The sequence below is a fragment of the Microtus ochrogaster genome, chromosome 4 (assembly GCF_000317375.1).
Source record: "Microtus ochrogaster isolate Prairie Vole_2 chromosome 4, MicOch1.0, whole genome shotgun sequence".
Taxonomy (NCBI): Eukaryota; Metazoa; Chordata; class Mammalia; order Rodentia; family Cricetidae; genus Microtus; species Microtus ochrogaster.
In genome coordinates, this window is record NC_022011.1 from 4,246,983 (window position 1) to 4,264,888 (window position 17,906).

General features: G+C 45.0%; 1 protein-coding gene across 1 annotated transcript in view; it reads right to left on the reverse strand.

Annotated features, from left to right (window-relative positions):
* Cdh1 (cadherin 1) overlaps window positions 1-17,906 on the reverse strand; it is a 71,186-nt gene that overhangs the window by 12,029 nt on the left and 41,251 nt on the right. Inside the window, exons 3-6 of the mRNA XM_013353659.2 lie at window positions 9,138-9,361; window positions 1,515-1,658; window positions 1,269-1,424; window positions 303-447 (exon numbers count right to left, since the gene is read on the reverse strand). Of these exons, the coding sequence (XP_013209113.2) occupies window positions 303-447; window positions 1,269-1,424; window positions 1,515-1,658; window positions 9,138-9,361 (669 nt within the window). The remainder of the gene's footprint in view (window positions 1-302; window positions 448-1,268; window positions 1,425-1,514; window positions 1,659-9,137; window positions 9,362-17,906) is intronic.

The window sequence follows — 17,906 nt, forward strand, 5'->3', positions numbered from 1 at the left end:
GTGTGTGTGTGTGTGTGTGTGTGTGTGTGTGTGTGTGTGTGTGTGTTGTACATACATGCAGATGCCCTCCAAGGCTAGAAGAGGGCGTTGCATTCTCTGGAGCTGGACTGGCATTAATGCAACACCAAGCCCTAAGAAGGTTATTCTTTTATTGTTTCTACTTACAAATGTTATATCTGCTTCCCCCACACTCCCATCTCATCTCTCACGGTGGCTTTCAAAGACCACGTCTGAACTTCAGGTTCTAATCCCAAAGAACTGGAGCATCCTTCTGGGTACCCAGTTCACTGTGATTGATTTACCTGGACGAGCGCCCTCTTGGACAGTTCCCTCAAACACCTCCTTGATGAACTCTGGCTTGTTGTCATTCTGATCGGTCACTGTGACCAAAATCTCCATGGGATCCTCCACTGCCTCCCCATTTGATGACACAGCATGGGAGAAGAGCTACAAGAAGAGCCAAGTGAGCGTTACTTAGCCCTGCCCGGAAGAGGAACTGGGCAAGGGAGTCCAGTGAGAGTGGCTTCATCAGCCTCCACCCCTTCCACTGTGAGATCTCCACACAATGTGCTGCTGCTGCTGCTGCTGCTGCTGGATGAACTCATAGATGAGAACACACTCACTTAGCACGTAGAGATTCACTTTAATTGGGGTAATTTTCCACTGGCTACAACAGTCTAATGTTTCCCTGAGATTTTTCTGCATATGGCATCTATAGGTTACCTAAGCTCACATTGCAACCAAGCCCCAGACGTGGATTTTCCTCCCTATTATTGCCATCAGAATGTATTTTGTTATGTAAGAAGCTTCTCCCCAACCCCAAGAACAAGTTGACACCTTTTCACTTCTGTGTGTGTGTGTGTGTGTGTGTGTGTTCACATGCACTTTCATGCATTACATGGAGCGCCTGGAGCTGGAGTTTCAGGTGGTTGTGAGCCACCTGACGTGAGTGCTGGGAACTGAAGTCAAGATTATAAGAGCAACAAATGTTCTTAACCATTGAGCCATCTCTCCAGCTCCACTTTGACAACTTCTATCTATGCTCATGTAGGCTAGGAGGAACCCCTGCTTTTCTCCTCTAAGGAAAAGAACAAAACAAAACAAGTACCATCCCAAATTGTTCTCTTGTGTCCACTTTACCAACATGTCAAGGGATAAGTGATGCTACTCACACGTTCCGGGAATCTAACCCGGGGATAAAACATGAATGGCCCCCAAAACTTGGCAATTGTTACCTAATGGTCAACAAGTATCTATGAAATACTCACAGTGTAAGTGGCAATATTTTCTCTATCCAGAGGCTCCGTCACTTTCAGCCAGCCCGATTCTCTCTCAATGATAAACACACCAACAGGAGGTCTGTCAGCTCCTGGGCCAGTGATGCTGTAGAAAACCTTGGTTTCTTTGTCCCTGTTGGATTTGATCTGCACAAAACCAGAAAAGAGACAGAATTGGCAAGGAAATATCTTGACACTGGGTCCTTTCATCATCTTCTCTCTCAGTCCTTCCCCTACCTGAACCAGTTTTTTAGGAAATGGGCCCTTCTCATTTTCTGGGCAGCTGATGGGGGGGATGACCCAGTCTCGTTTCTGTCTTCTGGGACCCTGGTGAGAGCTGGGAAACATGAGCACTTCTGGCTCGGATCCAGAGGCAGGGTCCTAAGAGGAAAGAAGATTAACAAAATGAAGCAATTCAGAAGATAGAAGGTCTACAGTTCCATCTAGTCCACCAATGACTCATTCTCAATAGCAAATTATATGTCCCACCTAAAATGAAGAGCTCCTGACAACGCTATTGTATGGACACAGACTGCCCATAATGGTCCCTATGCTTGGAAGCTTGGTTCCTAACTTAGTGGCCAATGAGAGGTCTTCAGATCACAGGAGATATGTCCTTGAAATATTCTGTGAGACCTCAGTCTCTGCGTTGCTTCATGTATCATAAGATGAGTGTGGTTTATTCTCCTATACACTCTCAGTCTGATGTGTTGTCCTTGCTAGAAGACAAAATAACAGCGTCATGGGGCTGGAGAGATGGCTCAGTGGTTAAGAGCATTGCCTGCTCTTCTAAAGGTCCTGAGTTCAATTCCTGGCAACCACATGGTGGCTCACAACCATCTGTAATGGGGTCTGGTGCCCTCCTCTGGCCTGTAGACATACATGCAGACAGAATATTGTATACATAATAAATAAATAAATATTTTAAAAAAAACAGCGTCATTTGGTCTCAAACCTTCAGAACCGAAAACCCAAGTAAAACCTTTTTCTTTTTGTTAATTGTCCCAGGAATTTTGTTATAGTGTCAGAATGCTGACCAACACAGCTACACAATAAACAAAGCTATATTCTCTTTAAATTCTGGCTGTTGTTGTTGTTGTTTTTTCAAGGCAAGGTTTCTCTATGTAGCCCTGGTTGTCCTCAAGCTCAGAGATCCCACTGCCTCTGCCTCCCAAGTGCTGAGATTAAAGCCATGCACGCTGCCGCCACCACCACCAGGCTGAGCTCTTTAAATTCTTAATACTCAGAATTTGAATAACCATTGTGAAAACACAATTTGTGGGTGCGAACATTTGACAAAACTTACATAATGTATGTCCTTTAAACAACACTATGCTGATAGGTTCAGGTGATGCAGAGGGGATATTTGGGAGTTCTGGACTTCCTTTCTTTGTTCCTAGCGATATAGTTCTCTAAAGTGGAGTTTATCAATCTTGTTTAAATACCAAACTTGTTTAAGTTTGGGGAATTGCTACTAAGAACTACTTTGAGATCGATACAAATGTGTTAATCTTATTGTGCCCTATAAGGGTCCCATTTGTTCTAACAGAAGCTGCTGGATGGGAAACAAAAATAACCTGGAGACTCGTATTGAACAGTTCCAATGCACAATAAAGATAACTTCATGCACACTCAGGGAAATAAGAGCTAAAGATAAAAGGAAGATGCCTCCTAAATTGTTTAAGTGCTCTGGAGTGATTCGTGGTAACAAAGTTTCTGGAAGATTTCACCCTCTTCTTTCACAAGGAGATACTCATTTAGCAACACAGACCACCTACCAAATTCTAATCTAGCCCTATTTCCTGTTTACTTGTTTGCTGTTTGGTTTGGGTCTCTTTAGAAACAATCTCATGAAGCCCAATCTGGCTTCAAATTGTATAGCCAAGGATGATCTTGAACTTGAGCTCCTCCCTCTGTCACAGGATGACAGACATGTTCCACCATGCTGCTTGAGTGACGGTGGGGCATAGAAGCAGGGCTTCATGCATGCTAAGCCAGGCTCTATCAATTGAGCTACATTTTCAGCCCCCCGGATTCAAAACATGAAAGACAGACATAAAATGTGACCATGTATTCTGCAACCCAATCCCACATACCTGCCACACACACACACACACACACACACACACACACACACACCTGACACACTCTGCCCTTGCCATCCCTGTATCTATCACCTACAAAAGAAAGCCAGCATGGTCTAAGTCCTGGCTCTGGGACTGGCTACCTCGCGCTTAATTCTCATCTTCCCATCTGTTTCCAGAGGAGATCACATAACTTCTGTGTAAACTGTCCCAATGACTATTTGCTTTGTTTTGTAGAGATAGAGTCTCACATTGTAGCCCTGACTGACCTGAAAATCACTATGTAAACCAGGCTGACCTTTAATTCATAGAAATCCACCTATCTCTACTTTCCAAATGTTGGGATTAAAGGTATGTGGCACATCTGGCTAAAATTGAGAGTATGATATTTTGTGTCAAGGTCCTAGAGTTCTTAGAAGGACTAAATGATACTTGCTTACATATAAAGTATCTAGAACAGTGCCTGAAACATAGCAAGTTCTCAGTAAATGCAGATGTGGACAGTTGGAAAACACTAACATAATATTTGAGGGGAATTTAACTCCAGGACAGGGAATATACAATAAGCTGTCCATCAACAGTACACCTTAAGCCTCCAAATGGCCATCTGACACGGCCACAGTGAACAACTAGACATGGGTAAATGAACACAAACCACTGGTGGGTGAAAAGGTCCTGCCCTGCAGAGCTGCATGGTGTTTATAGAGACCGGTGTGAGAGCAAAGGGAATTGTGCCCAAACATCCCGAACACGAAAACCCAGCCGGGCAAAGAGGAAGAAGTAGAACGTTAGATTCGCGTGTGCTTACATATTGCGATTTCACAGCAGGTGTGCTAATCAGGAGAACCCCAGTCTCTGGGTTGTTTGTCACTGTGAGCGTCAGGCTGGCTGCCCCGAGTGTCACTTTCCTGGATCTAGAGACCCACACTAAGTTCCCCTGGCATTGTGTGGGTTTTGGGAATTCACACTTAGGTCCTCATGCTTACAAAGCAAGTGTGGTACCTTCTAAGCCTTCACTTCCACATGTGTTTTGTGTGAGAGACAAAGTCTCCTGTTGTGTGGCTGAGACTCACCCAAACTCACAATTCTCCCGTCTCAGCCTGAGATTTCAAGTCTGTGTCACCACTCCAAGACCGAGGGTCTTTTGGTTGTTATGTTTTGTTGGTTTTAGTCTTTTGCTTGATTAGTTTTTTTTGGTTGGGTTTTTTTTCTTTGTTTTTTGAGATAGTGCTTCTTTCTATAATAGCTTTGGAACTTACTTGTAGACCAGGCTGGCCTCAAACTCACAGAGAAGGGCATGCCTCTGCTTCCTGAGTGCTGGGACTAAAGGTGTGTACCACTACCGCCTGGCTAGTTTTGCTTTTTTGAGACAGAGTTTTACTCTGTAGCCCAGGTTGGTCTAGAATTCACTATGTAGTTCAGGGTGTCCTCAAACTCACAGCACACCTGTCTTAGAATTCTAAGTGTTGGGATTAAATCACGAGCCAGCAGCATGTTTGGTTCTTTGTCTTTTGAGACAGGGTCTGCAATACAGTCCTGGCTGGCATTACAGTCACGCAATCCTTCTGCCTCAGACTCCCAAGCATTAGGATTATCCTTACACCCAGAGTTTTCTTTTCTTATTAAATCCAGAACTTAGAGGCTAGAGAGATGGCTCAGTTGTTAAGAGCACTTACTGCTCTTGCAGAGGATATGGGTTCATTTCCCAGCACCCATACAGAAACTTAAAACCATCTGTAACTTCAGCTCCAGGGGATCCCATGCCCCTTTCCAGCCTCCACAGGTAGCAGGCATACATGTGGCACACGCATAATATATGCAGGAAAAACAGCAATGCATATACAATAAAAATAAACAAATCTTTAAAATTTTAGTTCTCTTTTTCTCTAACATATACCTCAGTTTTGTGTCCAGAAATACATATGTACATAGGTTACATTTGGGAGCTCGGGACATAACTGGCTGGGTTTGAGTCTCATCAATAAATAAATAGTGCCTGGGCCTGGAAGGAGGGCTCGGTGAGTAAGGTGCTTGCTGTGTGGGCATGGACACAGTGGCACACAACTGTAAGCTCAGCACTGGGGAGACAGTGACAGGTAGATCCCAGTCTAGCTGGAAAGACCCAGTCTCAAAAACCATGGTGGGTTCTGGGCATGCTGGCACACATCTTTAATCCCAACACTTGGGAGGCAAAGGCAGTTGGATCACCATGAGTTCTAGACCAGCCAGGGCTGCAACGTATGACCTCAAAATAAATAAATAAATTAAATAAGTATTTAATTACTTAATTAATTAAAAAATTGAGGGCCGGGCGGTGGTGGCGCACGCCTTTAATCCCAGCACTCGGGAGGCAGAGGCAGGTGGATCTCTGTGAGTTCGAGGCCAGCCTGGTCTACAAGAGCTAGTGCCAGGACAGGCTCCAAAGCTACAGAGAAACCCTGTCTCGGAAAAAACTTAAAAAAAAAAAAATTAAAAAATTGAGAAAGACTGACCTCTGACCTTGAAGGCATAAGTCACAAACAATCCCACACCAGTTTGGATTTTGGCTGGAGGAGCGGAAGGACCTCACGCAACAGGACCTCTCTCTACACACATGCACACCAACACCACCTTTTTGGTTTTTGTTTACAAAACGACATTTTAACAGCTAGATGTGGTTAATAAAAGTAGGAATAGTGCTTGAGAATCCCATAAAAAATTCTTAGAAGGTAGACAATTAAGCTATATAAAACATTCCTCTTTCTCCCTCATTTCACACTTAAGAATGGATGCTGGACATTGTGCTGCACGCACTCCTTTATATGCAAGGTTGGGGAGGCAGAGGCAAGCAGATATATGTGAGCTCAAGGCCAGCCTGGTCTTCATATCAAGTTCCTGTCTCACACACCTCCATATCCTCTACCTCCCTGGCAAAATGGGATGACTGGCACTCATTCCAGCAGCCAACATGAAAAGCCATAAGAATCTAGCAAGCCACGTGTGGTGCTAGTGGTGCACACTTATAATCACAACACCCGAAAGGGGGATCAGGAGTTCAAGCCCACACGGGCTATAATGAGACCCTGTCTATAAAATAGGGAAGCTATAGCGCACACTTGTAGTCTCAGTATTTGGGAGTCTGAGGCAGGAGGGCCACAAGCTTGAGTGAATTCTGTGAGTTTGAGGCCAGCTTGGTCTACAAAGTGAGTTTTAGGACAGCAAGAGCTAGACAGAGAAAACCTGTCTCAAAAGAACAGCAACAACAACAAAATAAATAAAGAAACCACAAAGGTGTGCACCACCACACCCAGCTTGGGGGTTTCTATAATGTATACTTGAACCAAATCCTGATACAGCAGAAATGAAGACAGAGTAAAGTCAGCAAAGGCAAAGGTGTATGGGGGCGGGGGTGGGGGAGGCACTAGAGGAAAAACAAGCCCCAAACTGTTCTTGGTCTTAGAAGGCTACCACAGTCAACTGCCTGGGGTGGTGGGAAGCCGGGGATACACATTTATTGTGCTGAACTTGCATACATGAGCGGCCAACTGGAGTCAGGAAGCCATGGCTAATGTAATTGAACTAAGTTCTTTCGTTCTTTAATTGCATCAAAGAGAAATACTAGATTAGAGGGTTATTAAATTCCATGAACCTCAAGAGTCTTCAGGGAACAGAACAGGAATCAACCTTAAAGGCTTTGGCACTCAATGGATATGGCACAATCCACACTTCTGAGGCAGGAAGCGAGATACAGCTAGAAAGTCCCCTGGAGAGATCCATAGGAAATACCAAGAGAACATTTAAGGCAGGCAAAGGCATTTGGCTTCTGGTAACAACCTCCAGGGACATTCATGACCAGAATCTAAATAGCAAATTGTCTGTGCATCAGCCACTTCAATGTTTGCTGGTTGTTGGGCCCTCGTGGCAGGCATTGCAAACACCTGGGGAGGGATCTGATGCCAGTGACAGCAGAAAGAAGGCTTAAAACAGTTTGTTTATTATTTGTTTGCATGAATTTATGTGCACCGTGGGCATGCAGGCACCCATGGAGGGCAGAAAAGGGCAGTGTTCTAGGGTACCTGATAAGGGTGTTGCGAATCAAACCCATGTCCTCTGCAAGAGCAGTAAACATCCTTCCCTGCTGAGTTGTCTGTCTCTCCAGCTCTACAGAGGGGCAAAGACTTTCTACTGGTCTTCCTCTCCTTGCTAAGTAAGCCAACCTTATTAATCTTATTCATTCTGCCTCAGGACAACAATGACATCAGCTAGTATTTGATGACTCTAACTCACCCAACTGTCCCTCCATCTCGAGTTCACATCTGTGTTCAACCAAGTACAGATAGAAATGATTTTTTTTTCATGGTCAGATATGGTGGTGCATACCTACAATACCACACATGGGAGGCAGAGATAGGATTGGTTGTGAGTTTAAAGTCACCCTGGGCTACGCATCAAGTTTGGGGACAACCTCGGCTATACAAAACCATTTTTCAAATGAAACAAAAAGAGGGTCAGGAAAAGATTTTAAAAGATTTGTTTGGTTTTTGTTTTTCAAGACAGGGTTTCTTTGTAGCTTTGTAGTCTTCCTAAAATTTGCTCTGTAGACCAGGCTTGCCTCGAACTCACAGAGATCTCTCTACCACTTCTGCCCAGAAAGAGGTTATAATCTTTTGAGACTCTGAGTAGCCCTGGCTCTCCTGGAACTAGCTCTGTAGATCAAATGGGCCTCAAACAGAAATCTGCCTGCTTTTGCCTTCCAAGAGCTGAGATTAAAGGCGTGTACCACCACCACCTGGCTTTTTAATGATTTTGTTAAAGGTCTATAGAACTGAGGAGATAGCTCAGTTGGCAGAATACTTGTCTATATCACAAAATGAGCCTGTAATGCTGTCACATGGGAGATGAAAGGTTAGAAGTCATCTGCTATACAGTGAGCTCGAGGCTATCATGAGCTAAAAAAGAGAAAAGCAAAAGGAAGAAACCCATATCAAACATGTTAGTACACACCTGTAAACCCAGATCTCAAGAGGCTGAGGCAGGAGGAAAATAAAGCCAGCCTGGGCTATTTTTATAGCAAAATCCTACCTCAAAAACAAAAAAAAAAAAACCCAAAAAAACAAAATAACTATAAAAATTCTGTCTGTGCTGAATATATACAGATTTTCCCCCTCATTGTTATCTCTAAATGATAAGAGTATAACTATAACAACTGTCACATGAGTGATACATGACACATGATCAGGCATTATCTTATGTAGAGGTGCACTAACCTGAGAGTGTTCCGGTTGTGTGTGGATATCTACACCCATTTATAAGGGACTTAAGCATCCAGATTTTGCTATTCACAAAGGAAGAGGGGGCTCCTTGTGAATATCAAGTGTATACATATGTTCTTAGTGTTTTGTGTGTGTTAATTCACTCAGTCTACACGGGTTAAATGACTCCTCTCTGATTACTGGGATCAGAGATTAGAGAGAGCAATGGTGGGCTAACAAGGCCAAGCAGGGCCAGTGTCTTCCTTATCCTACACTACCAGATCCCTATAACTCAACAGCAACCCCTAAACCCAATCTCAACTGGGGATATTTTTGTCACTCCCACCCTTACCCTTACCCCGATGGAGGTAGTTTTGGCTGTGGTAACTGACAGGTGTTCCTGGAGCCAAGGAGGCCACTTAGCACCCCATAGGGTCTTCCCACAAAATTATCTTGCCTCACAAGATCCCAATACCAAGGTTAGAGGACCCAGGTCAACAGCAATCTGAAAAATATACACACATCCAAGAAATTGCGCAACCTACATGGTGGTGGTGGCGGTGTTGGTGGTGCCTCACAGACTTCAGTATCACTTTTGCAGTAAACTTCTTGTGAGTAGAATCCCAGGCATGGACAAGAAAACTCGTCTCCAGTTTATGAAGGTTTAGAGGTCGCTTGAGCGTGATGGCACCGTCGGGAGCCACTTTGAATTTGGAGTCCTCAGAAAAGTAAGCTGTCCTTGGCCGACCAGTGCACCCTTCAAATCTCACTGCAGGACAGAGATCACAGCAATTAGGATATTGGACAACTAGATCACAGATAAGGACACTTCTTCTTCAAAAAGTGAACTTTACCCACCCCCCCCCCCCACCAAATCATACAGAACATGCACCGGCTCTATAAACCATAAGCTGATGATGAACACCCATACCCAGGGGCGTCTTCATCATCATCAATATCTTCCTACATACAGGGCAAGTGATCTCTGGAATCTGGTTTGAGTGTTTTTCCTCATCTAGTTAAGTCAGTAAAAATAGTATCATTTTCAGAGTGAAAGCAAGAGAGGTAACTCAAAATGAAAACCGACCACAAGGCTAGACTGAACTTGCAGCTCAGCCTGATGACAGAGTTTAGACCCCCAGAACCCATGTAAAGAGCAGGACACAGCAGTCTGCACATGTAGCTCAGGACTCCTATATCAAGATGGGAGAACACCCAAAAGCTCATGGGCCAGCTGGCCTCCAGCTCACAGCCAAGTCTGCAGAGACAAGACACCCTGCCTCAAAACTTTCCCAGAAGATCCAAGTTCAGTTCTAGGAGCATTACAGTGGCTCACAACTGCCAGTAACTCCAGTTCCAGGAAGTCTGATGTCCTCTTAGGTCTCCACAGGCACTGCATGAACACGTTACACTTGCATGCACATAAAACACATGCAATAAAAATAAGTAAATCTTAAAAAGAAAACAGAAGCTGGGCAGTTGTGGCACACATCAGCAGATCTTTGTGGGTTCAAGGCCAGACTGGTCTACAGAGTGAGTTTCAGGACAGTCGGGGCTACACAGTGAAACCGTCTCTCAGAAGAATAAAAACTAAAAAACAAAAAAGAAAAAAAAAGAAAAAGAAACAAAAATAGAGCTTAGATATGGACACCTAAAGAATTCAAGGGTCAGAGGCTGCAGTAAGATCTCTGGACAATTATTTTTTGTTTTGTTGAAGACAGAGATTTACTATGTGTCCCCCCAGGCTGACCTCCTGAGTGCTGGGATTATAGGCATACACCACTCTGTTTCAAGTCTTTCTTGACTAAACAGCAAATTTCAGACTGCCTCAAAAAAAAAAAAAAAAAAAAAACAAGGGTCACTAAAATGGCTCACAGGTATGGGTGCTTACAGCCAAACCTGACAACCTGAGATTAATAGCTAAAACTCCCCACAGTGAAAGAGCTAGTCACATGACAAGAGAACTGACTTCGGTGAGCTGTCCTCAGACCGCCAAAGGCATACCACGGGACACGTATGTGTACACACAGAGAAAAGTAACCAAGGTTGAAAAAAAAGGATCACAATAAAACTCAGAAATTAGCTTACTTTCCTCCTTTTCAAACAGTGTCCATCACTACTCAAAATGGAATTCCCATTTTTTCCCCAAGCATTCTCTTATGAAAATTCCTCTCCCTGTGTCTACTTTACACACCTCTACATTCTCCACTTTAGACCTGGGGAAGACGCCTGCCTTGCAGTGTTCATTTCTTCCACCAGGGGTCGCCCTTGTAAACATGTCTGAAATCAAAAGTCCAGCACTTGCCAAGAAAATGACATGAATGCTTCCATCGTGAGGGCAGGTACCGATACCACCATCAATCCCACCATCAATCCCACTGGTAAAATATGCTTCTTTGGAATCAAATGGATCTAATGGATCAGTCAAATGGATCTTTGCAGAAGGATCTATATGAACTTCAGCTATTCTTTATTATGGGACATATAAGCATGTATGGGGAGAGAGAGAGAGAGAGAGAGAGCGCGCAAGCAATCAACTTCGGCATAGTTCTTCAGATATTGTCCACCTTGTTTTGTAAGACAAGAATCTCTCATTGCCTGGAACTCAACAAGCCAGCCAGGCTGGCTGATCAGGACTCCATGTAGTGTTTCTACCTCCCCATACTGAGATTACAGGTCCCCCACCTCATCAGACAAACACTTAACTGACTGAACCATCTCCCTAGTAGTTCCCAGATACCATTTCTAAAGTCCAAATTAGGAACCTTCAAAGATGCTTTTAAAGAAATTTTCCCAACAACACAAGTGGGTCGTCTTTGGGGGCTTGTCACAGGCAGGGAATGGGGAACTGGCCTCATTCCTTTACACAGCCAGGACAAATCTTAGCAGTCAAAATCAGCAGAAGCATGACTGGACTTGCCGAGGGTGGTGGCTAAGAAGAGTGAAAATGGCTTTGTAAATAACTTGGTGCAAGGCATGTAACCTGCTCAAGGCACTTCTTAATGGTGGCTCGGCCTCATTCCTGGAGAGGTGACAGCATGGCAGAGAGCCCCAGCCTGAATTTCCAGGTGGCTGGTTAAGGATCATTATCTTTCAGTAAAACCAGATGCTCTGGGCTGAGACATAATTACAGGAAAGTGAAGGGACTCTCCAGCTCCAGGAAGGTTCTGTAAGTTGCCTTCCAGCCCGGCTCAGCCATGCAGAGATCCGAGAACACCGAGACCGGCACATGGAACTGGGTGTGTGTTCATTTCCATGAGAAGGTGTTGAATAAAGAAAGCCAGTGAGGGACTGAAGTCAATCTCACCCAGCACAACACCTTTCCTTTAGGGGCTGCTACCTGCTGCATGGTCCACCGGGGAACTGAGACCCCTGAGCACCTCTACCCGAAGCCCGCCACAGCAGTCACCTCTGTCAGCTCAGCAATAGTCTCTAACTGGGGGTGCTCCATTACTGCAGAGTCTGAGGCTACCCTGGCTTGCACATCAAGACCCTTAAAAACAACCCTTCCTATAATCTGAACTAATAGTTTAAGTTACCCTTTGTCAACTATTTTACCCACATTTTAAGTATATGTAGAATATTATTGTTCCAGACTCCATTTTAAGCACTTTACAAATACTAAACACACAGACCCAGAACTGTATGTGGCCTTTTTTAGGGGGGAATGGGGGGAGGCTGAAGGGAAGTGGGTTGTTCTGAAGCTCACTCTGTAGACCAGGCTGGCCTCTGTAGAAGTCTCCTTCTCCCAAGTGCTGGGACTAAAGTGTGTGCCACCACTGACTGCCACATCTTTTTATCCATGGGGAAATTTAGGCAGATAGTAACTTATCAAGGCTTGGGGTTGGACCCAGACAGTCTGAGATCTCTTGCTCCTGACTGTACTTCACGCCTCTATCTATAGCAGGCCCCGTGCTTGGCAATGTCTTTCTAGACGTGTCTAACGTCTGCATTAATCTGCACCCATCTTCTAGCCCACTTGGAAGAAGCGGTGGTTAAAAGCAGAAAACCTGAAAGAGACAACTTAAATGCAGACAAATAAAGCCCAAGCCGATGAAGGACTCTGGTGGCAGCGGGTGACTGAGTCTCAGCAACATTCTTTTCCTGTCATTGCCATCGTGCCAGGGTTGGTCTCCTTTGAAGGATCCCATTTCTTCTTCCACTGTGGTGGCTGTGACTGGAATGTGAGTGGGTAGAAACAAAACTCTTGCAGAAGCCTCCAAACATTGCAGAAAATGCCGGGGCCTGAGGACCAGGGAGTCACCAGTCACCAAAGGCAGCTGACCACGGTGGGACCCAAGGGACAGGTCTCCCCCCAGAGAAGTTCCACAGCTAATGCCAAGACCTTGGGGTTTAGTTTTACTTCAAAGTTACAAACGTATGATCAGGGAGGCTTCTGAGCTCCTGGGGGCCACACTGCCACTGTGTACCCCAAACTACAGCTCAAACACTGAATATGGAAGCTGAGACGTTTCCCTGGAGTAGACAGTCTCTGCTTCAGAAGTCACCGGCCAGAAAACATCTCCCCGGGTCCCTCGCTTTCTTAGATGGCATTGGGTAATGCTGGGACATCCTCCATTAATGGATGTCCACAAAACTAGAAAGTACTACATTCTTACAAAACAACCACACTCAGCAGAAGATACCATCATAGCTCGAAAAACAGGGCAAGGACAGTCCTTCAGTCTGTCCACATCTGGGGCATGTGGCCGAGGAGCCATGGACAAGAACTACAATCTGGTCACTCGGAGAGGAAAAGGAATTTGCTCATGCTCATTCCGCTCTCACTTCTGGGAGTAAACGGGACAAAGGGCAATCCATCATCACCCAGTCTGTCCCCAGATGTGTGAGGTCATTAATGCTGACTGTGGACACCTGCCCAGTTTCTACCTGAGCTAATGTGTTTCAAGTTCCACAGTAAATACCAGTGAGTGCTGATCACGATCAGGGTGAAGACTGCCATCAGTCTCACAAATAGGGCATCTCGAGTCAGTCAGCAGCCAGGTTAATACTCTACATCTTGGTGCGGGGGCAGTTCCAAGGCCCACCCACTGCATGTCTAGCACAGCCAGGGTCCCTGATGCAGCACAGAAGAGCCAGGCAGGAACACAGAAGACGTGGCTATTGTACCAGAATTAAAGTAAGGATAGCCTGTGGGTCTACAGAGGTCTCGTGCCCAGCAGTGGCTCCTGTTCCTTCAGTTCAGAGCATCTCCCTTTCCCTTCATGTCAAAACCAAGGAAAAGAAAAGCCAGTTTGAAATCATTTACTCTCCCCGTTCTCCAATAAACCCCTTACACTAACTCTGTTGTGTGTGGCTTGTTCTCTTAGGGGCATACCTTGGCGGGGTCGGCCGCAGGTACCTACTTCGCTGCATTTTGTGCTTTCAGACCCTATCATACAGGGCAACTTATTTGGTCACCTCAAAAACGAAAAGGGGGAGAGGGGGAAATAGGGTGGGGAGATGGCTCAGTGGTTAGCAGCACTTGTTGGTCTTCCAGAGGATGCAGTTCAAATCCCAGCACCCATGTCAGGCAGCTCACAATTGCCATTAACTCCAGCTTCAGAGGATCTAATGGTCTCTTTTGGCCTAGCTGACTTTAAAAGGGAGTGGGGATTGGGGCTAAGGAGAAACCCTTTGGCTTCCACCATAGCAAGTCAGGACTATAGTGCCCTGGCTTTTAGCCACAGGCAGACACAGTACCTCACTACCTAAATACAGGGATGCTAACTGGCACTGGCTGCCACCCCAGGGAGCATTCCTGTGGCAGCTCCAGGACCTTTTGTCTATTGATTAGAAAGAGAGGCTGCCTACTTTCCCTTTCCGTGGGATTTCCTAAGGTCAGGGAGGGCCCTGTTCTAAATTCCATAGCAGTGGAATCCCTCACCCTCTCAACTCCTGATGTCTCCCCGCAAGACTAGGCAGCTGAGTACTGGTGCCCCGGTTCTCCTAGCACTAGCCCTTATTAGAGTCTTTCCTATGAGCTCTCAGGCTTGGTCCCACTTGGGAACCAAGGCATGCTGGCCAAAACACCTAAAATCTGGGATCTAACGCGAAGGGTGCACACTCTCCTGGGAGCCTTGAAGAAAACTGCCCAGGCCTGGGTCCTGACTCCACCTAACTTAATACAGATATCCAGAGATGGGAGAGTCCAGGAACGGACACATCTTAGCTTTCCCCAAGCTCCTATAGAATCCAGGGTGAGCAAAAAAGCTCTACAAAACTGGTTTGCATCAGGTGTAATAAGCACTTTACAAACCACTGTGTGAAACATTACTCAGCAAAGGCTCAGAGATTTTAAGTGTCTCTTCCAAGCACATGCAGCAACAAGTGGCAGAGTCATCAAACGGGCTGACCCAGCTGACCCAGAAACCCACCTTCTTAACTCCAGCCCAACCTCCTGGGGTTCGGGGGTTTCCTTCACTCCCCTGTCTCATCAGGAAAGTGAGAACACAGTGTCCATCACCCCATTTGTTGATCTGGACTGTCGGGTCCTCACACGACAGAAGAGACATACACACATCACCTCTTCAGACATGGTCAGGGTTGTTTTCTGCCCCACATCGGGGCTTGGTTTGGTTTTTAATGTCAATAGCAGTGGCTTCTGTATGTATGGTGGTGGGTTAGATAACGACACGCTGCGGTATTTAACACGCCAAGGTGGAGATGAGCAGATGCTGGATATGGTTGCTGAATAAAATATGGTGTAGCCAGCGTGTTCCGCAATGAGAGGAAATGAAGCAGTAGAGCCTGCGCTTCGTGAATGAGCCCGACAAGAGACACCCTGAACCGTTCCATCTGCTCTGTGTGAACACTCCCGATCAAAAAACCTAGACAGGACTTAGAGGTGGCGGTGGCAACAAGGGATGAATTTCTTTTTAATAATTATACATTTATTCATTTTGTTTTATGTGTGAATGTTTTAGCTACCTATATGTCAGTACACCACGTGAAAGCTTAATGCCACCAGAGGTCACAGGATGACATCAGGTCCCCTGGAAGTGGAGTTAAGGGTGGTTATGAACCACCAAGTCGGTACTGGGAATCAAACCTGGGTCCTTGAAAGATCGGCAGGTGCTCTTAATCACTAAACCGTCTCTGCAACCTCCTTAGTAATGTTTATATTTATTTACTTGTGTGTATGTTCCATGTGGGGGGTGTATACATGTCATGGCACGTGTGTGGAGGTCAGAAGACAACTTGCAGGAGTCAGTTTTCTCCTTCTACCATATTTGAGTCTGAGTAGAAAACTGGGTCATCAGGCCTTGAGGCAAGTGGGTGAAAACCCACTATGGAGTCCTCTCACTGGCCCAAGGTGAATAATCTTGGGGGTTTTGCTAAAACTGTTTTATGTTGTCTATATTAAATTTTGTCTTCTTGAAGTTTGAGGGCATACAACTTCTACGCATGGTTTCTCTGTGTAGCCCTGGCTGTTCTGGAACTAGCTTTAGCTGGCTTCAAACTCAGAGATCTGCATGGCTCTGCCTCCCAAATGCTAGGATTAAAGGCCTGGGCAAACCCAACTTCTCATTTAATCTAAATGTTTGTGTATGGCTGCACATTAAGTGTGTGCACCACACGTAAGCCTAGCTGCCTCAGACACCAGAAGGAGGGGTCAGATTTCCTGGAACTCAAGTATATAGATGATGGTTATAAACATCTGTATGGATGCTAAGCACTGAACCCACATCCTCTGCAAGAACAAGGGCATTTCTGTTGGGCCATTTCTCCAGTGCCCAACATAAATGCTTCCAAGGTGAATGGGGGAACGGCTGCAAATTCTCTGCATATACCAAAGACATTTGAAACAACATTTTCAATGGGTGTGATGTTTGATAAAAGAATCTTTCTCTTCCCACTCTTCTTTTCCTACATTTTCAATTAAAAAAAAATTAGGGTCAGGAGAGATAGTTCCTCTGTTCTTACGGAGCACACACACATACACACATAAATTTTTTTAAGACTCTGAAATTTATATGATTAACCTATTGCTACCAGGATGGATAAATTATGCTATAGCTACCATGACTCCATAAAAGGAGTCCTTTTGCAGTGCTGGAGGTAGAGTCCAGGGCCTTGAGCATACTAGGCCAGCATTCACTCTGCCCTTGGACCACATCCCCAGCTCCTCCAAAAGCATCTGTAAACCTTAACAACAGTATGTTGTTATCTCATTTTATGACTTAGAAAATTAAGAGGCAGCCAGGTGTGGTAGCACAGTCTTTAATCCCAGCACTCGGGAGGCAGAAGTATGTGGACCTCTTGAGTTTGAGGCCAACATGGTCTATAGAGTGAGTTCCAGGACAGCCAAGGCTACAACATAGAAAAACTCTGTCTCAAAAAAATAAAAAGAAAAAATAAATAAATAAAAAGAAAGTGAAAAAGAAAAAGCTATAAAAAAAGATAAAAAGCAGGCTCATGGAGACCTGGGACTGAGGTGAAGTGAATATTGGATTGTCAGTAGATCTAAGGGGGCTGGATCAGGGGATGGGTGAACCACTTTATGAGTACACTTATAAAAATTAACGTGCATTTACACTGGGCAAATTGTAAGGTGTGTAAATTATAACTCAATGAACTTGAAGAAATATAGTTATTAGGGTTTCATTTGAGGAGCACCCCATGAGCCAAGGACTACACACCCAATAATAGCACAGCTATCAAAAAGTAAAGAATGAAGAGAGAAGCCACAAATATTCCTTAATTAACAGTAATTACAAGAGCAACCAGGAGCCAGATGTGGTGGCACATGCCTGTAATCCACAAACTTTGGAGGTGGAGGCCAGAAGATCAGGAGATCAAGATCATTGTCATCTATGTAAAATTCAAAGTCTAGGATACATGAAAGCCTGTCTCAATAAAACAAAATAGGCAGGCCAGAGAGATGGCTCTGCTAGCCAGGATGACTGCTGCCAAACTAAAGACCTGAGTTCAATCCCTGGGACCCAAACAGGAGAAGGAGACCTAAATCCCCACTAGCTTTTTTATGACCTCCTCATGACCATGGCATATGTTTGCACATACTCACACAGGCAACACAGTAGCAACCATGATACATAGGTATTGAGTGAGCACCTCGTGTTGGCTCCTATGCTGTTGGGGAGCCAGTTGGGTGTTCCGGGATTTTTGTAGTTGCTCTTTGTTTTTCAAGACAAGGTTTCTTTATGCAGTAGCTCTGGCTGTCCTGGACCTCACTATATAGACCAGGTTGGCGTTGACTCTCAGAGATTTGCTTGCCTCTACCTCCCAAAACTACGGTTAAAGGTGTGCATCACTATGCCCAGTCAAGGTTAAGTTTTCTTTTTGTTTTTTTC